We start from the raw sequence: 24,370 nt of genomic DNA, 5'->3' as shown, positions 1-24,370 counted from the left end.
AAGCAGTGCAGTAGGATGCCAACTGCGCAAGTTTCTCTTGCTCTACCTCCCCAGAGTGACGTTGTTCTGACTCATGCACACTGTGGCTAGAGAATAGAGCCAGACGGCTCAACTCAATCCCTGCTTCATACTAAGGGAGGCCTCTAGTATTCTGAAATATTTATTGGGGGGATAACACAGAAATAAAAAGGGGAAAAAATACTCAGGATATACACACTAGAGGATGGAAACATGTGGAAGAGAGAGGGATAGGTAAAAAAAAAAAAAGGCTTTTATCACAGGGAAACAGTGTCAAACCTCGCTGCAGGTATGCACACTCTTAAAGGACAGGACATGATACAGACAGAGAGGAAATAAGAGTAGGACTGCACCAAATGCCAAGGGGAGGAGGAGCAGCCCAACTCAGAGGAGAGAAAAGGGGTGGTTGCCAGGGCAACGGCAGAAACCAGGAAGTCCTGGAATAGACAGGAGACAGAACACTCCCCGCGTGGTATTCTTAAATACCACTATACACAACATATGGAAAAACAACATTAATAATTATTTATTTATAAAATATTTTACAAGGAAGTAATACATTGAGAGTTGCCTCTCGTTTTCAAGTATGTCCTGGGCACAGAGTTAAGACAAATAATACATGGTTACAAATACAGTTACATAAGTGAACAGGGTATACATTATATACCAGACATATAATGCACAGTTAATGAAAATATATATTACTAGCTGAGAGACCCGGCGTTGCCCGGGATGTGAATCAATAATAATTGTTTTGTGGGGAGGTGAATCTTGGGTGGGTGTGTGGGGGGGTGAAACTTGGGTGGCGGGGTGGGAATCTTGGGTGAGGGGGTGTGAGTCGTCGCCCCCCCCCCCCCCTCGTCCCAGGTGATCGGTTAACACCCCTCCCCCCGGCGGTGTTTCTCTCCCTCCCCCTTTCGTTCTCTCTCTCCCCCCCGGCGGTCCCTGGTGAGGAGAGGGGAGAGAGAACGGGGCCCTTGCACCCCCCTTCCCTGGTGCTCCCGGTCGTCCCCGCTGAGGGGAGCGAAAACGAGGCCCGCAGGTGGTGAGAGCTGCGGGTGAGGGGGGTGATTGGGGGGGGGGGGGAGCTGGCGGGGAGATGAGCTGCGGGTGAGAGAGTGTAAGTAGCGGTGGCACCGGAGGGTGTACGGTAGTGGTGAGGGGGGGGGTGGTGGTGGCAGTTGTTTGTGGGGTGGGGGTGGCATTTGGTTGTCAGCAGCGGCGGGTGTGACCGGACGGTGTATGGTGTGCTGGCGGGGGACTGCACCGGGCGGTGTTGGTGAAGGCGGCAGCGGGGGGTTTAGTGTGGGGTGAGCACGCGGCAGCGCGCACGGTACCTGAGGTGGTTTCTAATCCGCAGGGGAGGTGAGAGCAGACGGGGAGGCAGTGATTGTTCTGAGTGTGGCAGTTGGGTTTGTGAGGTCAGCGAACCACGCAGGCCAATGAGGCGTGCGGGGCCGGGCCACGGATCAATCAGATTGGCCAGAGGGTGAGTGACAAACCAACAGACCAATCAGATTGCCCATAAGCATAGCAAATATACAACGTTTTCAGCAAACAAACAACGTTTTAATTTTTATAGATATAGATAGGCGTATGTAACAGTTACAGACCAGATTAAAATTTAGAGATCCTTAGTTTTGAAAGAACTTAAACTGGAGGTGGATTTGAGTGTCTCCGGAAGGTTGTTCCAGTTTTGGGGTGCACTGTAAGAGAAGGAGCGGCCGGATACTTTGTTGAGCCTTGGGACAGTGACCAGTCTTTTTTGGAGTCTGATCTCAGATGATAAGTGCTGCATGTGGTAGGTGTGAGGAGATTGTTCAGATAGATGGGTAGCTTGCCCAGGAAGTATTTGAAGGCAAGACAGGAAAGGTGAACTTTCCGCCTAGACTCAAGTGATGACCAATCTAGTTCTTTGAGCATTTCGCAGTGATGTGTGTTGTAGTTGCATTGAAGAACAAAACGTCATATTGAATTGTAGAGGGTGTCAAGTTCGTTAAGGTTTAATAATGTCTGTAATGGGCCTGATCAAGGTTTTCGCAGTCCCATGTTTAGTGGTTCTTTTTCGACTTTACGGACCTTCCCATCCACACTAGGAATGGTCTTCATGATGAGACCCATAGGCCACTCGTTTCGCTCAACCTGTTTCTCTTTGTCTTACTCAATGTCCTCTTCTTGAATATCTTGTTTGGTAGACTGCCATTTGTGGCATTCTTGGAGCGTAACAAGATGTTCACGCCTCCAGCGATCCCAGTATGTTATAATACATGCCTTTTGAATTAAAGTCTCCGAATGGGACAAGAATATCTCCCACCTTCTGTTTGAGGAGCATGGCAGGAGTCAAAATATTCTGTGACTCTGGATCTGTAGATATTTGAATCAAAGGCCTTGCATTGACATTTGCTGAGACCTTGGCAATAAATGTCGTTAGAACTTCATGAGAGAGTCGAATTGAACCAGTCTCCAGAATCGAGTCCAAAATGTGTAAAGCTATTCAATCATACGTTCCCAAGCTCCTCCCATGTGAGAGGAATGGGGAGAATTGAACATCCACATGCATCCGTTATCACGCAAGTATTTCTGGATACTGACCTTTTCATTGTCTTTTGTTTCAATTTGTAGTTCCCTGCACGCCCCAACAAAATTTTGTTCCACTGTCCGAGCAAATTTGCTCAACTAGTCCTCTTAGCAAAAAATCTTCTGAGGTCATTAATGAAGCATCAATAGATTCAATGACCTGAGCATGGCTCTTGTACTCATACAAATGTACTGCCCATCGCTTGCTATCTGCGTGCCCACCGCTGGTTCTACGTGAAATGACCATCCATGGTCCAAAGACGTCAAGTCCCACGCAGGTGAAGGGAGGTTTTGTGCCAAGTTCGTCAGGTGGCAGGTCTGCCATTCTTTGTTCATGACATTTGCTCTGCAACGTACAACATCTGATGCACCTGTGGAGGACACAAGCAACACCTTTTTGTGCCAATGATCCATATTCCTGCTGCTCTGATGGCTCCCTCTGAAATCGACCCTGCTGCATAACTTGCTCATGGTAGTGGCGAACTAACAGGGGCAATGTGGTGTTGGCCACGAACAATGAGGGGACTGCTTTCTTTCCTGCACAATTGAGAATTGCTGAGACAACCACCTATTCTCATAAGCCGTCCTCATCGATGATAGGATTCAACTTCCAGAGGGGACTACTTTTAGAGAGATTCCTTTTCCCATTGATGCAGTTGATCTACTCGGCATACATTTTCTTCCTGGACCCATCAGAGGACAATATTCTTCGCCTCTGGGATTTCACGGATGGTGCATAATCTCTTGCAGAGATGCCAACCGCGACAGCTGTCTACTTTACCACCAAGTGTTTTGTGGAAAGAGGTGGTCATGTGTTTGAGATGCGCAATCGCTTGCAAGAGCATTATCCATTTTGTGAAATGATGATGGGATCCGAGCATGTTTTTAGATGTCACGTTTGTGACCAAGACAGAGCCTTGAGGTCGAATCTCTGCATTGTCTTCAGGATCTACTAATTCAAAGGTGTCTGCTGGAACTGATGGCATCTTATCAGGCTGTGTTAGAAACTTTGGTCTTGTAAGCCACAATGTGCTCTGTAGATGAGCTGCAGACACTGACCTAGTAGCATGGTCTGCAGGGTTCTGGTCTGTAGGCACATAGTACCACTGATCTGGTTGTGTGGATTTACTGATTCTTTTTTTTTTTTTCCTCTCTGTTGGCTACATATACATAGAATCATCTTCTTTTTTTTTTTTTCTTTATGTAGCCTAGCACCACTTTACTATCTGTATAAAACTTGATGGCAACTGGTTTACAGTCCATTTCGTTCCCAATGAACCAACACTGCTCGAGCCTAGGTATTGTGTGGTCAGGTTGTGGTACTAGCTCATCCTTGCCAAGGATGAACTTAATATGATGTCCTCCATATGCGTCTGTTGCCTTTTAATAAGCCGCTGCTGCTATGGCTTTCGTTGAAGCATCTGAGAAGACACTAATCTCTTGGTTGCGTGCAGTAGTGAGGGATATTGGTGAGCAAATGCGTGGGATCTGGAGTTCCTATGTAAAAGCACTATATGCTAACGATATACATTTTTCATGCTAGTATTCAGTTGGCCTTTGGGTGTTTTTCAGTGAGCCATTGGAGATAGCTATCTATCCTATCTATCTATCTATCTATCTATCTATCTATCTATCTATCTATCTATCTATATCTTGCCTGCCACAGTCTATAATTAAATAGAGAATATCCAGATTAGTTAATAGGCTATGATTTAACAGCCACTAATGGTGCTAGGAACAAAGATTAATGGAAACAAATAGAAAGATGTACTCAGAAATATATAAACATACACATTTTATTAAGAACGTCAAAAATATAAACATACAAGTTAAAACAGTCCCTGATGCCACCCTATACAGATGTAAATAGGAAAAACCCATTCAAACAGTAACATGCATGAGCAAAATACAGATAATTAGTGTAACCTCGTGTAAATACACTATTTGAGAAAAAGGGTCAAAAATAGACCCTCTCCCCAATGAGGCAAGCTGGTCTGCAATTCAAATGTGTAAGTGAAGGAAAGGACCTGGTATAAATCATACACAGAGATTGCTATAAATTAAGTACAAGAGCACACAGTCCACCTGTCTAAGACGTGTGCGTGTGTTACACTTTATTTTATTTTATTTTTTTTATATATCCCCCCCCAGGATGTAACTTGACACAGGGCTCTAATTTACTCTGTTCCTAATACATTGGTGTGATTTCAGATGGCATCTTGATTTGTGATTTTTATTTGATGAGGGAGATCTCCAAAAGCGGCATTTATAAATCCAAATGGTAGTAGCAACATAAATGTAAGGGAAAGCTGTAGTCCTTTCCATTAATGAATTTGTGAAGTTAAAATGTAAACAAGTTATTTTTGATGCATTTGTGCTCTAGTCCTTTTTCTAAAGACACAAATCTGCTTTTATTTGTATTTCCCTTGTTAGAAACAAGACAAATCCACAAATGTGTTATGCAATATAACATGTCAAAGTTGCACAGCTTAAGTATTGTTTTAGTTTGAAAATCTTGTGAAATACAATCTTACTGATGTCCATGGCTGAATTAAAGCGTTGAACTTTCTGAACTTCCTTCACTTTTGAGCCAGCTGGCATGTTTTCTTAAGCAAAATATTCCTCTGATTTCACCACAGACTCGCACAATTGGTGGTTGCTGTTATTAATAATACAATGTGCTGTCACGGTGGGCACCTGATCAGGAAAACTGATATCTGGACAGTGTTTCTTATTTGGATTTAGAATGTTTTGTAACACCAAGATAAACACTCTTAATACAGTTTAAAACCTTTTTCTCACAAGATCAGGACTTTGAAAAGAGTGTCATCTAGAATTGCCAACATTCCAATTTTCCAGGGACATCTTTCCAAATAAACTGAGAGAAAAGGGACTCCATGTCTCATCGACTGCCACATCTGATATCATTGTGTTAAGGCGTGTTGCCACTGCCTTACTGTATACAAGATCTGTGCATGCATTATTGCACATGGGTCTGGCTATCGCCGGGAGCTCCCTGCTACCAGTGCAGCAGTAGGGAGCATAGTATGAAATGCACAACATTTTAAAGCAGCAGTTCAAGCAATATCCTACGTTTTTTTTATATATATATATTTATTTATTTATTTAACAAATCAGTTCTGTACTATGAGAAAATAGTTTTAAAGAAATTTTTAAAGTTTCTTATGTAGGAAGCATTTCTAAGGCTAAGGCCCCACTGCACGCCCGCCTGGCTATACCGCGATCTGAGACGCGGGGGGGGCATGGCCAAAATGGGCTGTGTGGGTGCGGCGATGATGTGGGGGCGAGGCCACGATGCCTGCCAAACTAAAAAAAACAAAAAACCACACAGGCTTCTGTGACACACACGGAGCTCAGCAGACTTCTCCCCTCCATCTATCGCTCTTCCCTCCCCCCCCCTCGCTCCCGTCTCCCTGATTGGCTCCCTCCACACCACGTGACGCGGCACTGCTCAGGATCACAAACTGGTTGTAGCCCCTGCCGGCTGACGTGTTGCAGTGAGCCTGGGAGGGACTGGGGACAGCCAGGGAAGCAGGTAAGGGGCTGGTGAGAGGCGCGTGCTCGCACCACCACCTGCACTGGGGACCTAGCCTAAAGTGACAGTCCATTCCCCCTTCTGATAGGATCTGGCTCTTCAGTCCTTCCCTCTCTCTAGCAGTGCACCAATTGTATCTAGTAACTGCCCAGTCAATCATATTCCAGGACTACATTGCCCAAAATGCTGTGCAAGAGCTGAATTAAATAACCCTGAGCAAGTGATCGATTACAGGAGAACGGATCAATCTGCAGCTTAGCTAATCACAGACAGTGTGCAGATTGTATTGATGCACATATTGAATGGGGGGGGAAATATATATATATTTTTAAAACGGCAGCTTAAACTGCAGCTTTAATAGTCACACGAGAGCGCTCGATTATATGAAGGCTGATGGAACCTGACAATATCACTAATACAAATTATCATTATATTTTGACTCTGCATAGGTAATGATTTACAAGCTCCGATTTAATACATTGAATGTTGTCAAGTGTGTGTAGACATTTTGTATACATAGAGCATATGATGTAAACTTGTCTTAAATGGCTGGCTGAAATGAGTTTGTTTATAAAATTAACTCTATTATTTGTCATTAAATATTTACATATGTGAATTTAGGAATGTCTTTGTCCCGGAACAACGTTTGGGTGAATTTACTATATCACTTATAAGATTTTTACGAACATACCAATTAATCGGAAGCAGCAGACCCTAGACTTTGCTCAGCCTAGAGAACAAGCCGGCTTTTGTAGAGGAGACAACACAATGGACCACATCAGTAATCAGTGACATCAGTGATCTTGCAAATGAAATAATGCTGGTGTATTTTCATTTTTTCCCCCATTTTAATTTAGAACTGCAATGAATTTTCCGCATGTCTTAGTGATGTGTTGCTTATGTGGAAACACTTCCTTAAAGATAAGCTGGGACTGGTGTGTGAAGATTCAAAAGTTCCTGAGAACTATGCTGATGCCAGAAAAACTTATGACCTTTTCCTGAAAAACAGTAATTCTTTGGATCTGATAGATTTATACAAAACCTTCTCTACACAAAGCAATAGTAGCGAAACAAATGGATTATCTTCTGTAAGTATTAATATTATTTGATCATTTGTATTAACTTCTGTGTTGGACGTAAAATATTTGATGTTTTGTTCAAAGGTGTGATTCTTCTTAGGATGGGGTGTCCTGTGTTTTTGAACATGGGATACCGTAGGCAAACTTTTTGTTATTTGAGCTCTGGTGACCCCCAGCTTCCCAATGGCACCTCCAGTTGGGTGAAGAATATGGAAGTTTAAATCTCCTGCGGCCCAGGAGTGAATAGGGAGCCGCAACGTCATCTGTCACAGCTTTCTGTTGGCCCACATGACACAGGAGATTTGCTCTGGCAGCACCTTTTTGGAGGGAAGTAACTCCGGAAGTAGGGTGTCCCCGGATCCGAAATCCAAGTGGTTCTACTCCAATGACCCCCTGCTTCATACCCATTATAAAAATTAAATTAATCCTGTAATGCTCCCTTTTTAATATTACATTTTTGGCATAAGAAAAACTTTTGAAAGCATGGGTGTGCAAAAATGTAAAACTTTTTTTAATTCCAATATAAAAATAAAAATTTAACTTTGCTTGTTGCTGGGATGAATAGCTGCCAAATTTCCTATGAATGTTTTTATCCTTATTCATAACCGATAAATCTCCACATTTTATACAAACATTTAAAAGTTGGTTGTAGACCTACTATTAAAAAGGAGGCTGATTACTGCTTTTCTTAACTTCTCTACATATGTTGCTGTCTATCCGTCACTACAGAATATGGACAAAATTATACACAAAGATCACAACACATAAACCAAATACTGTATAACAAATGTATTTATGCAAAATATGGTAAATACAAGTGGGACTTGTGACTGAGGTATAATTGTCTGTTTATAAAACTACTGTACTGATTAAAACTATTGAGATGGAAAGTTGACTATTCTATGATTTTAGGTTGGCAAGTTTCTTTTCTTTTTTATTGTTTTTTTTAATTTGGCTTTTTTTTGTCCTACTTAAGTGCCCTAATGTCCAAGAAATTCAGTTTGGCACTCAAGCCAGGGTTTCACTGCCTAAGTGCCCTTTTTAAAAGCTAGCAGCCACTAGTGATGTGTTTTAATAACCCATTTAAAGGTTTTGAAAAATTAGCCCTAATATTTTCCTGCTTGAAGGCAAATCAGATCTTCACAATGCCTACTCTGTGCAGTACTTATGGTTCTTGGGAGTATGCCATAAAAATTGTTGTCAGAGGGAGTTAAATGAACCAAGAACTTACTAGAACTTTTTTTTTTTAATATAGAGAACCTTAAAAAAATAGTGTTTTAATGGCTTATTCAAGACTTAACAGAAAAATATTGAGTCCTTTCTTCAGCTTTGTATAAATTCATATTAAACTCCTTGGGAGTCTGGTTATAGAGAACTTCGATGTATATTAATTAATTTCCTTGATTTGGATGCATCAGCATTACTTGAGTGAATTGAATTTCCTTACTGAAATCTACTTCTGTAAATGAAACAACGAAGGTGTAGAAACAAAACTACATGTATTTTATATTAACCAGGATCAGTTATTGGAATTTCTTGCTGGTGGTCTACACTGTTCAGAAGAATCAGATTCCAGTTTTACATCGGTCTCAACTCCAAGTAAGAATAATCTGGATAATGTCAAGGTAATTGCTGGTGATTATTAGCGCCGTTATGCATTAAAATACTGTGGCTACAAGTTTTCTGGCGATGGTTTCAATTAAGTAAAAAAAACAAAACAAAGAAAAAAAAACTGTCTCCATATTTTCAGCCCTTATTGATCCACTGCTGGATGAAGGCCTCCCCTATGATTTTTCAGGCACTGTGCTTACAAGCCTCTCCTCCCATGTTGCTTCAACTCATTTTCTAGTTTCATTATCCCATCTTATTTTTTGACGTCTTGGTTTTTGTAATATTCTTCTTGGAAACCAGTCGAGTACCATCTTTGTCCAACAATGGTCATCTCTTCTTGCCGTATGTTCGTGCCATTTTAATTTATTTGTCCTTGTGATGTCACACACTTGGTTTGTTTTTGAACATTATTCAGTCTTTTTCCGATCTTTGTAATACCCAGTACACAATTCTCCATCTTTGCTCTTAGGGTCCAAGTTTCACATTAATACGTGAGCACAGGCAGAATGCACTGATCGAACACTTTTTTCTTTTGAGGTACGATGGAAGGTTCCCTCGAATGATTCTTATTTCTTCCAAATGGGCTTTCGTCCATTGTAAGGCACCGATGAAGGTGGGTTCCACGACAGGAAGTGGTGGCTGGTGCAGGCAGAACTGGGCAGCCTGGAGTGTGGTCGTCGAGACGTGCTGAGTGCCACAGCGTTGTTGAAGGGCAGGATCAACAAACAAATGCAGAACAATGGACATGGCAGATGCTCTGATAGCAACGCTGTATGCAAATCCACATTGATTTGAAAACCAGGTAGTGGAAGTGATCAGTTTCTAAAGGAAGCCAGTGGGATTGTCCACGAGACTAATTGGCAACAGGTGTGAGTAGTAGATCTTAAAGGTTATCCAGCAATGTGTTTAGCTCCCTGCTAGAGCTGCTCGTCTTGGGTTTGAATCTTGTCAGGCCTGACACCCATCTTAATTCTCCTATAACTTCTATTTGAACGGTTCCAACTCATTTCATACTTGCTGGCCAAGGTATACATAGTCTTTGACATCTATTTGTAGTCTATTTATTTCAATTCACTTTGTAGAGTTTGACACTTATTGAACATCACCTTAGTCTTGCTGTGATTCATACGAAAGCCCACTTTTTTGCTTTGGCATGTTCTGATTTTGGTGCCAGTGGTTTTCTGGACTTGTGGCAAAAATAACAAAATCATCAAATCGTAGGTGACTTAAGTACGCACCATTTATTTTGATTCGTACTTTCCAATGCAATTCTTTGGTGACAAGCTGTCTGTCACACGTCCTTGCTAATCCTCATCTTGCTTGTATCTTCATGTGACCTAATGGTTGATATGGGATTCATATAAATGTTCCTTAAGCAGAATGGTGGATCATATTCATTGAGCAAAAAATCACTGCTTGTACAAATTGGACATGGTCCATTGTGTTGTAACAACTGCAAAATACGGCTTGTTTGTTAGGTTGAGCAAAGTCTAGGTTCTGTTGCAGCCGATGAGTGAGTATCTTTGTAAACATTTTTTAAGTGATTGCAAGTAGACTGATTTTGGTCTGTAGTTCTTGAGGTCATCTTTGTCTGCTTTCTTGTGTATATAACTATGGCATTCCTCCATCGTCCTGGAATTTTCCTGTTCTTCAAGCAGTGTGTAAAGTTTTTTTTGTTTTTTTTTTATTTTATTTTTTGCAAGGCTTTTCTCTACCTCTTCCGCAGCTTCTTTCAAGATTTCAGTTATGATTTCATTTTCCCCAGGGCCTTCCCATTCTTCATGGATTTTATTGTCTTTACCACTTTTTGACAGATGCATGGTAAATCTTTGGTGGTTTTCTTCCCATTCTTCTACTGTATTATGCCCCATGTTTTGGTACAAGTCCTCAATCCTCTATTTTAAATTCAGTCTTTTTTTTTTTTTTATTTGTTGTATTTTTATTTGTTGATCATATTGAGTGCAATGATTTGCTTTTTAACAATCAAATCACTGTTTAGTCTAAGCTTTTGTTATCTCTTTGTATCTGTGATGGGATGAAATTAGACCACCATTTTCTTACATCTTCATGGAGAAAAAGGGGCCTACCAAGACACAGCTATTACTAGGACCAATGAAACCAACTGTAGATTTGTGGAGCAAAACCAAAAGAAAATGTAAATTTACGATGGGTGTATCTCAACTCACCCCGATATTTGACAACCCGGACTTCCCTCATGATTGCGATATGAATTGCTTCAACATATTTAAAAATGACAACCTAACAGATTCCCTACCAGCTACGCCACGGGATTGGTGTGATAAAACAGACTCTCTAAATATACTTTACTTATCTACAGCACAGTGCAGTGGACTGCACTGTGTACTATATGTTACGTTTGTTTTTAGAGTCTCTGACATTACACAAACCCTGTCGCTTGCGAGAATTGGTACTAGCATATAAAAGGTCCTGGGTTCGATTCCTGTATGATATGGTATAATTTATAAATGATCATTTTATTTAATTATCAAAAATGAAAAAAATATTTAAATAATTATAATGTATAATTTAAATAAAATAATAATTTATAATTTTTTTGAATTATAATGTATACATTATTATTTTATAATTTATAAATTGTTATATAATTGATCAATTATAAAATAATAATTTATACATTAAGTGTTCTATCTAGCTTATCTATCTAACCTGAGCAAGAAAGAACTCTCGAAAGCTTGTTCTATGACATAAATTGTTAGTCCAAATAAGAAAGGTATCACCTAATACTGACACACTCACTCCTCGGTTATCCAACGGAATCTGTTCTGGAAGTAGCGTTGGATAGTGAAACCGTTGTAAAGTGAGTCCCATGGTAGTTAGTGGCGGTGAGCGTTGGATAACACATTCTGGCGTCGCAAAACGGCCCATAGGGTTGCGTTGGATATGCCATTCGTTGTAAAGTGAAATGTTGGATAGCAAGGACTACATGTATATTTAATTGACACTAAGGCACTTGTGCATGCACATTTTTTCCTTCATAATGCTAAAGGTCTTTTGCTAGTTTTTATTTGCACTGACTCAGAGATTGCATTATGCTTCATTCATTTAACCCTTTTGGCATTTTAGCATATTTCACCAAGTTTTAGTCCGCACGACAAAAATAAGTAATATGCATTTAGTGCAGGTACTTGCTAAAATGGAGCTTACCTTGACGGGGTTAGCAGGCTTGAATCATTTTCTTTTTTTTAATCAAAAGATGCAAATAAATGCCTTATTTGACTTCAGATCAAAATATGGAATTTCACTGATTTGCTTTGCAATTTAATACAAGTGAAGCTTGCTGGGTATATAGATATGTGAGCTAATTTGTTTTGAAACTGGTTGGTCTTGCATCTTTGGTCTGGAAGTAAATAATTATTTTTCTATTTTATGCAGGTGAAAGGAATATTAAAGCGAATATTTTGTGCATATCTAAGCCTACTAATGAATTCTAGGAATGATTTTGCCTTGGCCCAAATCCTGAATTGTCCTGATAGAGGACTAGGCCGAGAAGCCTTCACAGATCTCAAGCACACAGCAAGAAATGCGCAGATGTCACTCTTCTTGGTACGTTATTCTGCATTTACAACTTTCTTTAGACTGCTGGAAATTTAGAAAGATTATCATTCAACCACCCTTCAGATCCCATGTGGTACCCCATTTTTCAGTTTTTTTTAATCCCTGCCCCCTCATAATGTCACTCCGGAACACTGTTCCTTTTCTGTATATTTTCCTTATTTGTCCCTCTGGACACTATCTTCACCCCCTTAACAAGCTTGGTTCTCCTTTGACGTTGCTGCGTTTTTGGAGCTAGCTGTCAATGAGACAAAAGACATGTTTCTCCTCATTTCTGGACGCTCTCCTGGGTTTTGGTTGTTTGTCCAGATGGCAGGGTTTATAAGAAACCTGTCCGGCCTCTCTTAGGTACCAGACACGCGCATGGCTGGAGTGTGGGATTATGAGGTGCCAATAGCAATGCTGACATGTAGTTGTCTGCTAAGCAGGTGAGTGTCCTTTTCCAGCTTTGCCCATTGCTTTCTTTCCTCAGACAGTGATGTGGTTCTAGCATCTGGTGCTACATGTCAAGCAGAAAACCACACTCTTTCTTCAGGCCATGCTGAAGTGCTGTGGTTCACTGGCTTGCAGCTTCCGATGTAGCAATTTTTTTTTAAATGAACTGCTCTAGCAACAGGGCTGATGCCCACAAAGTAAATTCGGGCTGTCATGAACACTAAGGGGAAATAGCACTTATTAACCCAAGATCAGCAGACAAGTGCATATTCTTCAGCCCTGTGAATATATTTTTGCATGCTAATTGCACTGTTGGCTTATAATGCACAGTAATAGCCTAGAAGACAAACGTATTGCTTGCAAATAGGCATTTTTTATATTGGTGTCTAGAGGGCATTAGTTGTGTATAGCTTGGGTCATTAGCAATTAAGAACTAGAAGTGTACAGTTTCACATGGTATTTATTTGGTAGCGTGTTACTTTTTAATGGGCAGTGGGTTCCTCAAAACAGTTGGTAAATATGAAGTTAGATGTTCCCAAAAGTGCATCTACATTGAAAACTTAATGGCGTTTCCTGTATTTGTAAGTTCTAATGCATTTGAATGCTATTTTGTCATTACAGATGGCAACATCATTCATAAGAACAGTAGAGTTTGGAGGGAAGGGCTACGCACCGTCTGAATCTGATCCCTTAAGAAAACACATAAAGGGTCTTTCACAGTTTGTTCATTTTGTCGATAAACTTAATGAAGTTTTGGGAGAAACAGAAAATCCAAGGTAATTTTTTCTCATTGCTAGTTCTGGACATATCTTTAATATTTATGTTAAATATTATCAAGAAAGGTTCATAATTATCATTGTTTCTACTTGTATTACTTATACAGTAATGTTCCAACATATTCCGCTGCAAAATACACTTGTACAATGGGGTCTGGGAATTCAATATCAGCATGAACATACACTTGCAGTAGGTAAGGAGATATTTTTCACAGCTTTCATTAAAACTTTTTTCTGGGGGGAAAAATTGTGAACCAAAACCTGAACAGTTTGTACATAATCTATTCTGAATTAAGTAGAAATAGCTGTGTTAGTCCAGTTACGATAGTGAACAGTAAATGAGTACTTCAGCATTAGGTGATACCTTTTATTATTTGGACAATTAATTGATATATAAATACTAGCTTTTGAGAGTTTCCTCTCTTCCTCATGTTAAGCAATTCTGATTTAACACAGATGTTTAAAAAAAAAACAACATAATGTAGCAATCTTGGACCACGCCCATAGCGCAACATCGCATGTGCCGCAAACAAAAGGCCGTAAGGCAAGGAGCACAGCCATAAAGCACGCGCGGGAGATTTTTCACGAGACAACATGATCTAATTTTGTCGTGCGACTGCCTGGTCAAGTGCGCAGATCGGCCAATGAGGGCGAACCGCTCACGTGATGTCACGGGCACACCTCTGTAAGCAAGAAACTGAATGACAGCTGATCTTGGACGCCTCCCCTTCATGTCTCCTCCAGATCCCTGTGGCCACGGATCGCCTCTGCAGCAGGCGCGCGCGATGCCATGTGCTCCGTTGAGCGCGCCTACTATGTACATGGCTAAGGGACAAAAACAGAACAATAAATGGATGAAAGGGACAGTAAGAAAGGGGACCATCCATCCATGTGTAGTGTGGATGGGAGAGACAGGTTGATTGTAAAATGAAAACAGAGGCGGAGAAACATTACAAAAAATTATGATAGTGTACTAGTTACTATTAGACCTGTCTGAGGCATATCTGCACACAAGTGATATTTTTATCCCCATACAGAAATTAAGTCCTTGTTTTAGTGTCAAAGAGCGATATCATTTTGAGTTAAAATGTTTACCGTTCTTGAGTGCTTTTAAACATTCCGTTGAGTATTTGGATTTTTATGGAATGATCTGGCTGTGGAAAGTGATGTCCCACTGGAGTGCAGTACCTCCCTTCTTCATGATGTTATTGTGCATTTGTGTAGGTTCATTCTGGTTTGACGTTTTTGTCTGGTTTCACCAATGTAGCATCCTTGGTCACATTTGCTGCATTGAATCATGTATACCACATTCTTGGATGTGCAGCAGAATGATATTTTAATATTGAATGGTCTATGTTTGTGACTGGCTGTTGGATCTTGGCCTACATTTTGTTTGCAGTGTGTGTTGTGCCATTCTCAGCATCTTTGAGTTGGTTATGATGTTTTCTATTGACTAACTTCTGTCTGAGGTTTGACGGTTGCCGGGATGGGTGGTTTGGGGAAAGATGTCTTTTAATGTTCAGCTTCTGTCATCATAGTTTGCAGCTCTTTGATTTATTTTTTGCATTCCTTCTAGGGCAGGGTTGTATGTAGCCAGGGTTGTTAGGTGTCTGTTTCTGTCTTTAGTGGCAGAGCATATGCAGTGATATCTTATAGCCTGACTCTGTATTATGGCTTGTTTTGTTTGAGTGGGATGGAAGCTAGAGTTATAGAGGTAACTACATCTGTCTGTGGGTTTCTTGTATACAGATGTGTGTAGTTTGCCATTCTTCAATGATACTGTTGTATCCAGAAAGTTCCCTAGGTTTGCTGAATAATTGATTTTGAGCTTAATTGATGGGTGGACTCAATTCAGGGTCTCCTAAAAATTGTTTTAGATTTTCTTTACCCTCTGTCCATATTATTATAAACAGATCATCAATGTATCTGTAATGTTTGTGGAGGCATGTGGTTATGAATCTGTGAAAGATTGGCATATTGCGGTATCAATTGCAGTCCCCATTAGTTATAGGTACATTTTCTTTGTTGAAGATGAAGTAGTTGTGTGTGAGGATGTAGTCTATCATTTTGGTAATTCAGTACTGTATTTCTGATCCAGGGGAGATGGTGTAAGGCATTGCCAGCATGCCTTTGCCATCCTTGTGGGGGATGTTACTGTACAGGGATTCTACATCCATCCCACACATGACTAGTTACCATGGAAGTTGGTAAATGTATTGATGAAATCTGTGGTATCTTGTATGAAGCTGTGGGTGTTTGTGACCATTAGTCTGAGGATATTCTCCCTTAGGCTTGATATTTGTACAGTAAGTGTATCCTTACCTGTTATAATTGGTCTGCCAGGGTTTCCTGGTTTGTGGATTTTGGGAAGCATGTGAAAGATGCCAGCTCCTTGGTTGTTGGGTATTAGTAGCTCCAATTCTGGTTGCAGTGGATTAGGGAATAAAGTGATGAGATGCCTGAGTTGCGTTGTATATTCCTGGATTGGATCATGGGTCCGTTTCTTGTAGTAGATATCTGTTGCCTCCTATGTATTTATTTGTGTCCATAACCACCATTGCACCTTCTTGCACATATCTATTGAAATTACACTTTAGCTAAAATTAAAGGCGTGACATAAGCATGGATTACAGGCACTTTAGCAAACCTTTTTTAAATAATTGTTTTTCCAACAAGTAATGTAACTTGGTTGTGGTGGTAGAAAACAAAAATTTGGTTTGCCAATTTATTACATATTTTGTTCCCATATACAGTTTGTTTGTCCTCCCGCCCCCCCCCCTCAAATTGATTAATAAACAATTGACAATCGAATATAAAGTAAGGTGCTATAACCATGTCTTATTAATTGCTATAAATTAAGAAATGAGAAAGTGTATACCATAGTGGTATCAAATGTTGGACATGTGGTGCATGGTGTAGGGTAGGGACAATTGTATGGTGTAGGGCCAGGGTGAGCAACCCTGTCGCCATTCGCCACATGTGGCGAATTGGCTGTAAAACTGTGGCAAACAGGGCTGCCGGGACACTCAAACCCCCTTCCATGGTAAGGAGCGCACTCCAGCGGTGTGACGCGCTCCTCTCCCTCCAACACCCCAGCCCGCTCCAGCAGGCGCGTAACACGCGCGCTCCCTCCCCTGCGAGGCCGCTCCATGACGTGCTCCCCCCCTCCCCGAGCACACTCCAGCGTGACGCGCTGACGGCCGCCCGCCACCACTGCCGCCCGTCACCACTGCCCCCCGTCCGCCTGCCACCACTGCCCGCAGGGGGGAGATGAAGGGTGCAGGGGGGAGATGAAGGGTGCAGGGGGGAGATGAAGGGTGCAGGGGGGAGATGAAGGGTGCTGAGGGGAGATGAAGGGCTGGGTGTGTGTATGTGTGGCTGGGTGTGTGTGTGTGTGGCTGGGTGTGCGTGTGTGGCTGGCTGGGCGTGTGTGTGGCTGGCTGGGCATGTGTGTGTGTGGCTGGCTGGATGTGCGTGTGTGTGGGGCTGGCTGGCTGGGCGTGTGTGGCTGGGTGCGGGCAGCTGGCAATGGCTGCTTGTATCTTTGTTATGTACCCAGTCACGTCCTGGCTGTGCCCCTGATCATGGATTTGGGAGGGAATGAGATGAGGGGGGTGAAATGAGATGATGGGGGGTGGGGGGGACTGAGAATATATAAATAACATACCACCCCACCGACTGTGTGTGTGTGTGTATTTTCATCATTTGCGTCTGACGCAGTTGTTACTGAGTAGTCAAAGTGTTCATGTTTTCAATAAACTTGTTCAAACAATGTGTGTTTTAAATTTTCGCATGCGCAACATAATACCTAAATTCTTACATGGTGTGGCTATTTTCACATCTAATTCGCCACACCTGTGGCTACATTGAAAAATTGGTTGCCCACCCCTGGTGTAGGGTGAGGGAATTGGACATTTGGTCGCGGCCATCTCCCCACGACCATGTCCCCGCCGGGGTTTCGCCGCAGAGGGACCCTGCACAATCGTCCGCTTCTACTATAAGATAAGTTGTAGGGTATGGGGTTAACTTTAGGGGTTTTAACGGTTGGTGTAGGGGGTTAACGTAAGGGGTTCAGGTTTTTAGGGAAGGGATAGCGTTAAGATTAAGGTATGTGGTTTTTTTGGGGGGGGGTAAGGGCTAGGGTTAGGGACTTGCCTTAGCCGCGAAGTGGCTGGTGGCGACAGGTCCCGGTAGTGATGTCACTTGCGGCAAAACATTGGCGCAGATTTGTTCGCGGTCGCAGCCACATGTCCTAGACCGGGGAGAGGAAATCCTTTTTTCTCTTTTAAGCATCCTTTTTATTACATTTGTTGAATTTAGACATTACTTTGAAAGTACGGTATTTATTTGTTGTTAAAATAAAGCTTTCTTCTCTTCCCAGATCTCTCTATAAACTGTCTAGAGCTCACACTGACCCATCAAGGAAATATTTGGTTAAAAACAATATCTAATTTTTGCTGTTGGGGGGGTGGGGAGGGAAGGGAAATGAGCAAACTAAAAATGCTGAGCCTACCATTAGAGAGGTTTGACATATTCTTTCCTGTTGGAATAGTAATTAGGAATCGGTTTTATATTTTATCAAGCTTTTGAAAATTGTCCATATACTTGACTTTTCTTTTTCTAAAATACTCTATTCTTTTTCCAGAGTGCTTACTCTGAGCTGTTAAACAAATCATGCACTGTTATGTCTGTTATTTGGTTTTACATTCAAGAAAATATTTTTGTGGCCAAAAATCATCCTGATTTAATTTTGCTTTACATCAACCCCACTATACCCAAATACAGTGTATTAAATAGCATCTATTCTGCGTGCATCCTGTGTGTTCCCACAGTTCACTGCTGGGCAACCGTAGTATTTAAAATGTCATCAGCCGCTGATATTGATTTTAAGGTTAAACCCATGGAGTGCTTCACAGCACTTCAGTCCTAGTGAGAAGAGGATGGAGCTAATATCGGTGGTATGTTCTGAATAGGTTAAAGTGGTGTGCTTAGTGCAGTAGTGGGCAACATGATATGCTTAAAGGGCCACAAGTGAGGCCCTCAAAAGGGCCACACATTGCCTGTCTCTCCCCAGTGCACAGGGAGAAGGGACGTTGCTGCTGTGGTAGGAGAATCTCCTGTCTCCCTCCCAGTCAGCTGCTTAAGGCTGCGGTCCCAGTCACTGCCACAGCGCACGGCTCGGCGTGTAAGCAGTGCCCCTCAATGGGGGAGGGCCCAGTACGCATCTTCCCGCTGAACGTGCAGCCGCGCCGTGCTGCAGGGTTTTTTTCAACTCAATGAAATTGAGTTCAAACCCTGCGACGGAGGCGTGGCCACGCCCCCACCGGCGGTTCACCCAATGAGGGCTAACTAGCCGCGTGACGTAATGGCCACGCCCCCGCAAATCCCCGACCACGCTCCCTCCCGTCGCAAGCTCCCTCTCTCCCTGTCAGATCGCGGTTAAGCGCTGTGCACGCGCCCCCCCCCCCCGCGCCGGGCGCACGTGTCACAGACATTACTGGGACCGCAGCCTTAGGCTGCGCTTGTAGTCCTTGCTACGGCAACGCTGCGGTCACTGACAAAATCTAATTGAATTGACTTCCAGCGATCGCGACCAAGACGTCGCGCCGTTTAATCGCTCCTACTATAAGCGCATACGACGTATTCAATCATTTCTTTTGACTCGACGTTGCCGGAACTATACGCGTGGCCTAATGCAGGTGTGCTGATGGATCCAGTCCTGCTCCTCTTACACTGGGAGCTAGTAAATGGCACAGGGGCAGGGCAGTATATATAAATGCACTGAGCCACTGAGGGAGCGAGGAGGAGCTAAGATCTGCGGAACCAACATCCCGACTGTCTCTGCACTGGGGGGGAAAGGGAGAGAAGGCTGCTGGGGTAAGCAGCAGTTGGGGGCCGCAGGTGAAGCCCTCACAGGCTGCAGGTGTCTCCTGGGCCGCCTGTTGTCTACCAATGGACTAAAGCTTTTAATGGCAAAAAATTGAAAATAACAGTCTGAAGTACAGTATTAAGTCAGTTTTGAAAGTTTATCCCTGTAATGTATATAAACTGAATTCTAGGGTTGTTTTTTACTGATCTACTCTGCCTTTCACATAGCCACTCCATTCATATTAAAAATGAGACTATCCATACACCCCATGACAAACCCAACCTCATTCAGAGGCTGCAAAGAAAGAGATGATGCTTAATTCCCAAAGAAACTAAAACGGGCAGATCTTTAAGAATTGTTACATTTGTTTAATTCTTCACACCATCTTTCTGGGTCAGCTGTTTAAAATAGAACTTTTTTAATTGGAAAGATGTGCCTACAGCCTCCTGTGACTATCATGCGTGTAAAACTTGTACACAAATGTAAACATTCATGGTAGTGTGCTTCTCACAGGGCAGGTAGTCCTGCGTGTTGCTGTGACACCCAGATAGAGCAAATGCATGGAAAAAAGAGTACTCGACAGGTGGGGCTGGTTTGGGCATTCATGCTAATAAGACTTATTTTTATTCTCTGAATTGCAAATTGGTTATTCACGCAAATGACCATCAAAGATCTTGTAACTTCTTGTCAGTTGCTGCTTTATCAGAGAAGATTGCCCATTTATAACTTCACGTATTGCATTCATGAAAGCACAGATACCGTATTGTCTTAAATAGTCAGTTACTGTAGGATTTATTTCATTTTGCACCAGGGCATTTTGTAATTAACTGTGGCATGGCAACTTCTTGTCTAATGCACTTGCATATTAAATCAGAAGTAAATGTCTTGGCATCTATGTATAGTTTGTGGCTTGAAAGTGTAAAGTTTTCCTTTTGTTGCTCCAGCAAGTTTCTGATGAGACACGGGCTTTTGCAGTCCTTTTTTTATCCTGGAAAGACCTGTGTAGGAGGAATAATGGTGCAGAAGAGGCAGGTATTGAGAAAATGTGGCCTGTGTTTTATTTTTTGTGTTTCTTAATTCTGGAAATAGGAATCATGGGAATATTTTAATTTTTAAGACTATTACTATTTTTCCATAGGGCATTTTGAATAAATGATACCTATACCTACTGCCTTTTAAGGTCAATCCTCTTACCAGGGGTGCGCAAAATGGAGGTGCGAGATTTTCGGGGGTGGGGGGGGGGGGCGCGGCAGTTAGAGGCCCCACACTCTTCCCCAATGCATTTAAATTAAATGCTGGGGAGCACACACAAGTGAGGCCTCTGTAATGTCCCTTGCCTGGACTCTGGTGGCTTTCAGCGATGCGTCGCCATGGTAACGCGGCATCACATGACATCGCGTTGCCATGGCATTGCGACGTTGTGATGACAGAACAGGCCAGACCCCAGGTAAGGGAAGGGGGGCGCAGACTGAAAAGTTTTACACCCCTGCTCTATACCACACTTCTCTTTAATGGATCTGGGCAGAGGCAAATATTTCTGCATCATTGTCAACCAGGAAAAAGAAACCCCAAAACATGACACCCACACACACACCTCTAATAGAGCTATCCAAAATATGGGAGAGAGAGAGAGAGACAGGACTACAGCAGGTGAGCCAAGAGGTCCTTAACCTGGTGTCAAATTCTTACTGTTTCTATTATAGTGAGTTTGATATTCTGTATCAATTTTTCTGTTAATTCATCAATTGTAATCCAATGCTTTCAGTGTGTGTATGTGTGTGAATATATATATATATATATATATAAATTTTTTTTTTTTTTTCTACTGTTGCCCTTTCAATATGGTCGTAACATTTTTTTAGTTTAGATTTAAAAAGAAAATTAGTTAGGGAAGCAAGCGCAACTTTGTATTTATTTGTGTTTTGGCGTTTTTGCCACGTTTGTTTAATTTTCAGGTTTTTAAATCGTGCAACCTAAAATGACCGTGAAATGGTGTTAGATGTGTTCCAGAGATATTAAAAGTACGCTTCTGCTGAATGTAAGAGTCAGATACATGTTATTATAGATTGATTGATTGGATTTTAATTTCTGGCAAACTTAACAAACCATTTGTATGTAAAAGGTTTATACCCTGAATCCTGTTTTACTATACCTAATTGACATAAGCGAATGTATTTGGTAATAAATGATTGATATCATTATAAAAAAACTTAAACGTTCAGGTAATAAGAATGTTTTATCCCATTAGGTTTTCTAGTAGCCCTTCATAGATTTCTTCAGGCCTCGTTTGTTTTTATTTTCTTGTTATTAATTCTATCCAACTCATCAGGGAAGCATTATTCTTGGCAAACAATGTCTTCCCTGTTTGTCTCTTGCGTATGGTCCAAAGTTTGTAATGTGTTGCCTCCTGTGTTCAAAAGAATCTTCCATGTCCAATTTGTCCACCAGCCATATATTGTTGCATAATCTACATTTGTATTGTCTATTAACCAAATTCATATCCTTTGTGTTAAACTTTTTGCCTTTTGTAGATTGGTTTTATTTGTTTCTAAACATTTGTACAAAAAATCTAGTCTGGATAACAATCCAAGCTAGAGAAGAAACCCACTATTGCACTCCCTTCCTATAATACAATTTTGCACAAGGCGTCACTCCCCTGTAGAGTTTACAATCAAATCTGTATTGCCTGCTGCAGCCCTTCCTCTTGAAGAAAAGCAATTGCAGTGAAATATCACTGCCACGGCTTTTCCTTTTCATCAGATACAACATGGCCCTGGGAACAATGTCATCCTACGTCTCTGTCTCTCTGTCTGACGCACCCCATTCATGTTATACATTGATGGAAACCGCTTTGGTATTTTTCCATGAAACTTTGTAGATTTTTGTATTTCCACAATATCACTGTAACTGGTTCCATTTTTGAGACTGTTCATTCAACTAAAATTAGTATCACTTGTATTATATCCAGTTTATGGGCCTTGGCAGAGCTTTTATTACTTGTATCAACTTCTAGAAACATGCAGAGGAAGGGAACCAGAAACCTAGTTACATAGGTTGAAAAGAGACATAGGCCCATCAAGTTCAACCTACATATGCTAAATTTAGATGACAGATACTTTATCCTATATTTGTACTTACAGTATGTTGATCCAGAGGAAGGCAAACAAAAAACCCCAGTGACGTTTCAACATATTTCATAAAAATACATTCTTTCCTGACTCCAAATATTGGCAGCAATAGAAGAGAAGAAAGAACCATACAGAATTGCACTCGCTGTGTGAGCATGTGTAATAATTATATAGATTTAAAACCCTTTTATTGAGCATATAAAATAATGTTGGAAAAAGGGATCAGGTATATAAATCCAAGACCTGTCCCTATATAACCGCTATCCATATGACCTCTTAATAATTCAAATATCTCTATAGCAGAGATATAATTCACAATATGCCTTAATGGCTCTCTTTCTTAATAAGATTTGAATAGTTGCTTATTATATTCATATGAGACCTAATTAGTCCCTGTATGCTCAGTCTAATACATGCCTAAATGTATCAATATTTCTAAAATATAATGCTAGGTGTGTGTTAACACCTGCAAAATACACAAAAGGCACAAAAAAATCATGCCAAAGCTACATATATGACAAAAATGTGGTTTTTATTACAGCTGAGCAGTATGAATAAAAATTGTAACACTCTGCTGTGCATGTACTAGGCAACATACACCATGTGTGCTGCTGTGTATACAGTTTAAACCCGTGTCTTTTTTAAGGTCGCTGTGATTTAATTGCAGTACAGCCGATTCCCATTAACACTTCTATTGTTATTCTCAGTTATCTCTCCAACTTGGTAGAGTCTGCCAATTAGGTATTGAGTTGAAACTACAACATGTGTCTGTAACATATAGTGTCTCAGGCATTGAGGCTACCAACCTAGTGTTCACTCCATGGTACATTATATCTGTAGGTGCTATAATTGGATGCGGTCTTTGAACCGCGCCCCGAGGCATAAGAACACTTGATAGTGTGCCTCTATATTATATGTACTAAATACAGTACCAGGATTATAAAACCAAGCATCGGCTGTACTGCAATTAAATCCCAGCGACCTTAAAAAAGACACGGGTTTCAACTGTATACTAAAGCAGTGAGACACTTGGTTAAGTACTTTTAGACGCAATGTATTGGTATTTTGGGTACAACATCATAACACAGGTTGACACTATACATGCTTAGACAGGTAGAAGCATTGTAATCATTTTTGTTTCAGCCAATACTGATATAAGGTATTGATACAGCATACTGAGTACACATTTTATTGATGAGAAAGCTGTAATGGCAGTTTTCTGGTCGTTACATGTTATGTACAGTATGTGTCAAAATATGCACTTACATACTTTATGATACGGTTATCTTTTGAACTGGTATTGCCGGCTAATGTATCTAAGTTTATTAAAATCTGACTTTCTAAAGTGAAAAGTCTTTTTTTTTGTTGAAGCCAAGTAATCTGTTTTTGATTAATTTATTTCAAATGAGACCATGTTATGATCAGTTACCCAAATGTTCCAGGACTTGAATATTTGTTATTACTTCTACATTGTTTGATACAGTTTTACGAAATCCAGTATTGCCCCTCTTTCTTGGTTGGTTCCTCAATAATTTGGGTTATGTAATTGTTTTTTAAGCACCCCCAAAAACCTGTTTCCTTTTGTTGTAATGGTAATCTGTCTTAGACTGACTTTTTAGTGGGGTGGGGGGGAGAGTGGTTAAATACATATTGATTACAATTTTAAAAAATGACAACATTTTACAAATATATTCTAATATAAATTGCTTCTGATGGGCTAGATTTTC

The 24,370-nt window shown here is 41.1% G+C and overlaps 1 protein-coding gene across 10 annotated transcripts in view; it reads left to right on the top strand.

The window, feature by feature from the left end:
* PARPBP (PARP1 binding protein) overlaps positions 1-24,370 on the top strand; it is a 61,222-nt gene that overhangs the window by 14,534 nt on the left and 22,318 nt on the right. For 6 of the 10 annotated variants that reach the window (XR_012801717.1, XM_075600618.1, XM_075600617.1 and 3 more), the window contains 4 exons: positions 7,009-7,239; positions 8,748-8,855; positions 12,256-12,426; positions 13,492-13,646. Coding sequence is in view for 9 of the 10 variants with exons in the window: in XM_075600618.1 (XP_075456733.1) it covers positions 7,009-7,239; positions 8,748-8,855; positions 12,256-12,426; positions 13,492-13,646 (665 nt within the window). In the remaining variant the exon portion in view is untranslated. Of the gene's footprint in view, positions 1-7,008; positions 7,240-8,747; positions 8,856-12,255; positions 12,427-13,491; positions 13,647-13,753; positions 13,841-21,470; positions 21,542-22,655; positions 22,754-24,370 lie in introns of those variants that run through there. The other 4 variants (XM_075600621.1, XM_075600622.1, XM_075600623.1 and 1 more) reach the window with 4 other exon arrangements.

The sequence above is a fragment of the Ascaphus truei genome, chromosome 5 (genome assembly GCF_040206685.1).
Source record: "Ascaphus truei isolate aAscTru1 chromosome 5, aAscTru1.hap1, whole genome shotgun sequence".
Classification (NCBI taxonomy): Eukaryota; Metazoa; Chordata; class Amphibia; order Anura; family Ascaphidae; genus Ascaphus; species Ascaphus truei.
Note: the sequence above shows the minus strand (reverse complement) of the source record. Positions and strands in the feature narration are given on the sequence as shown.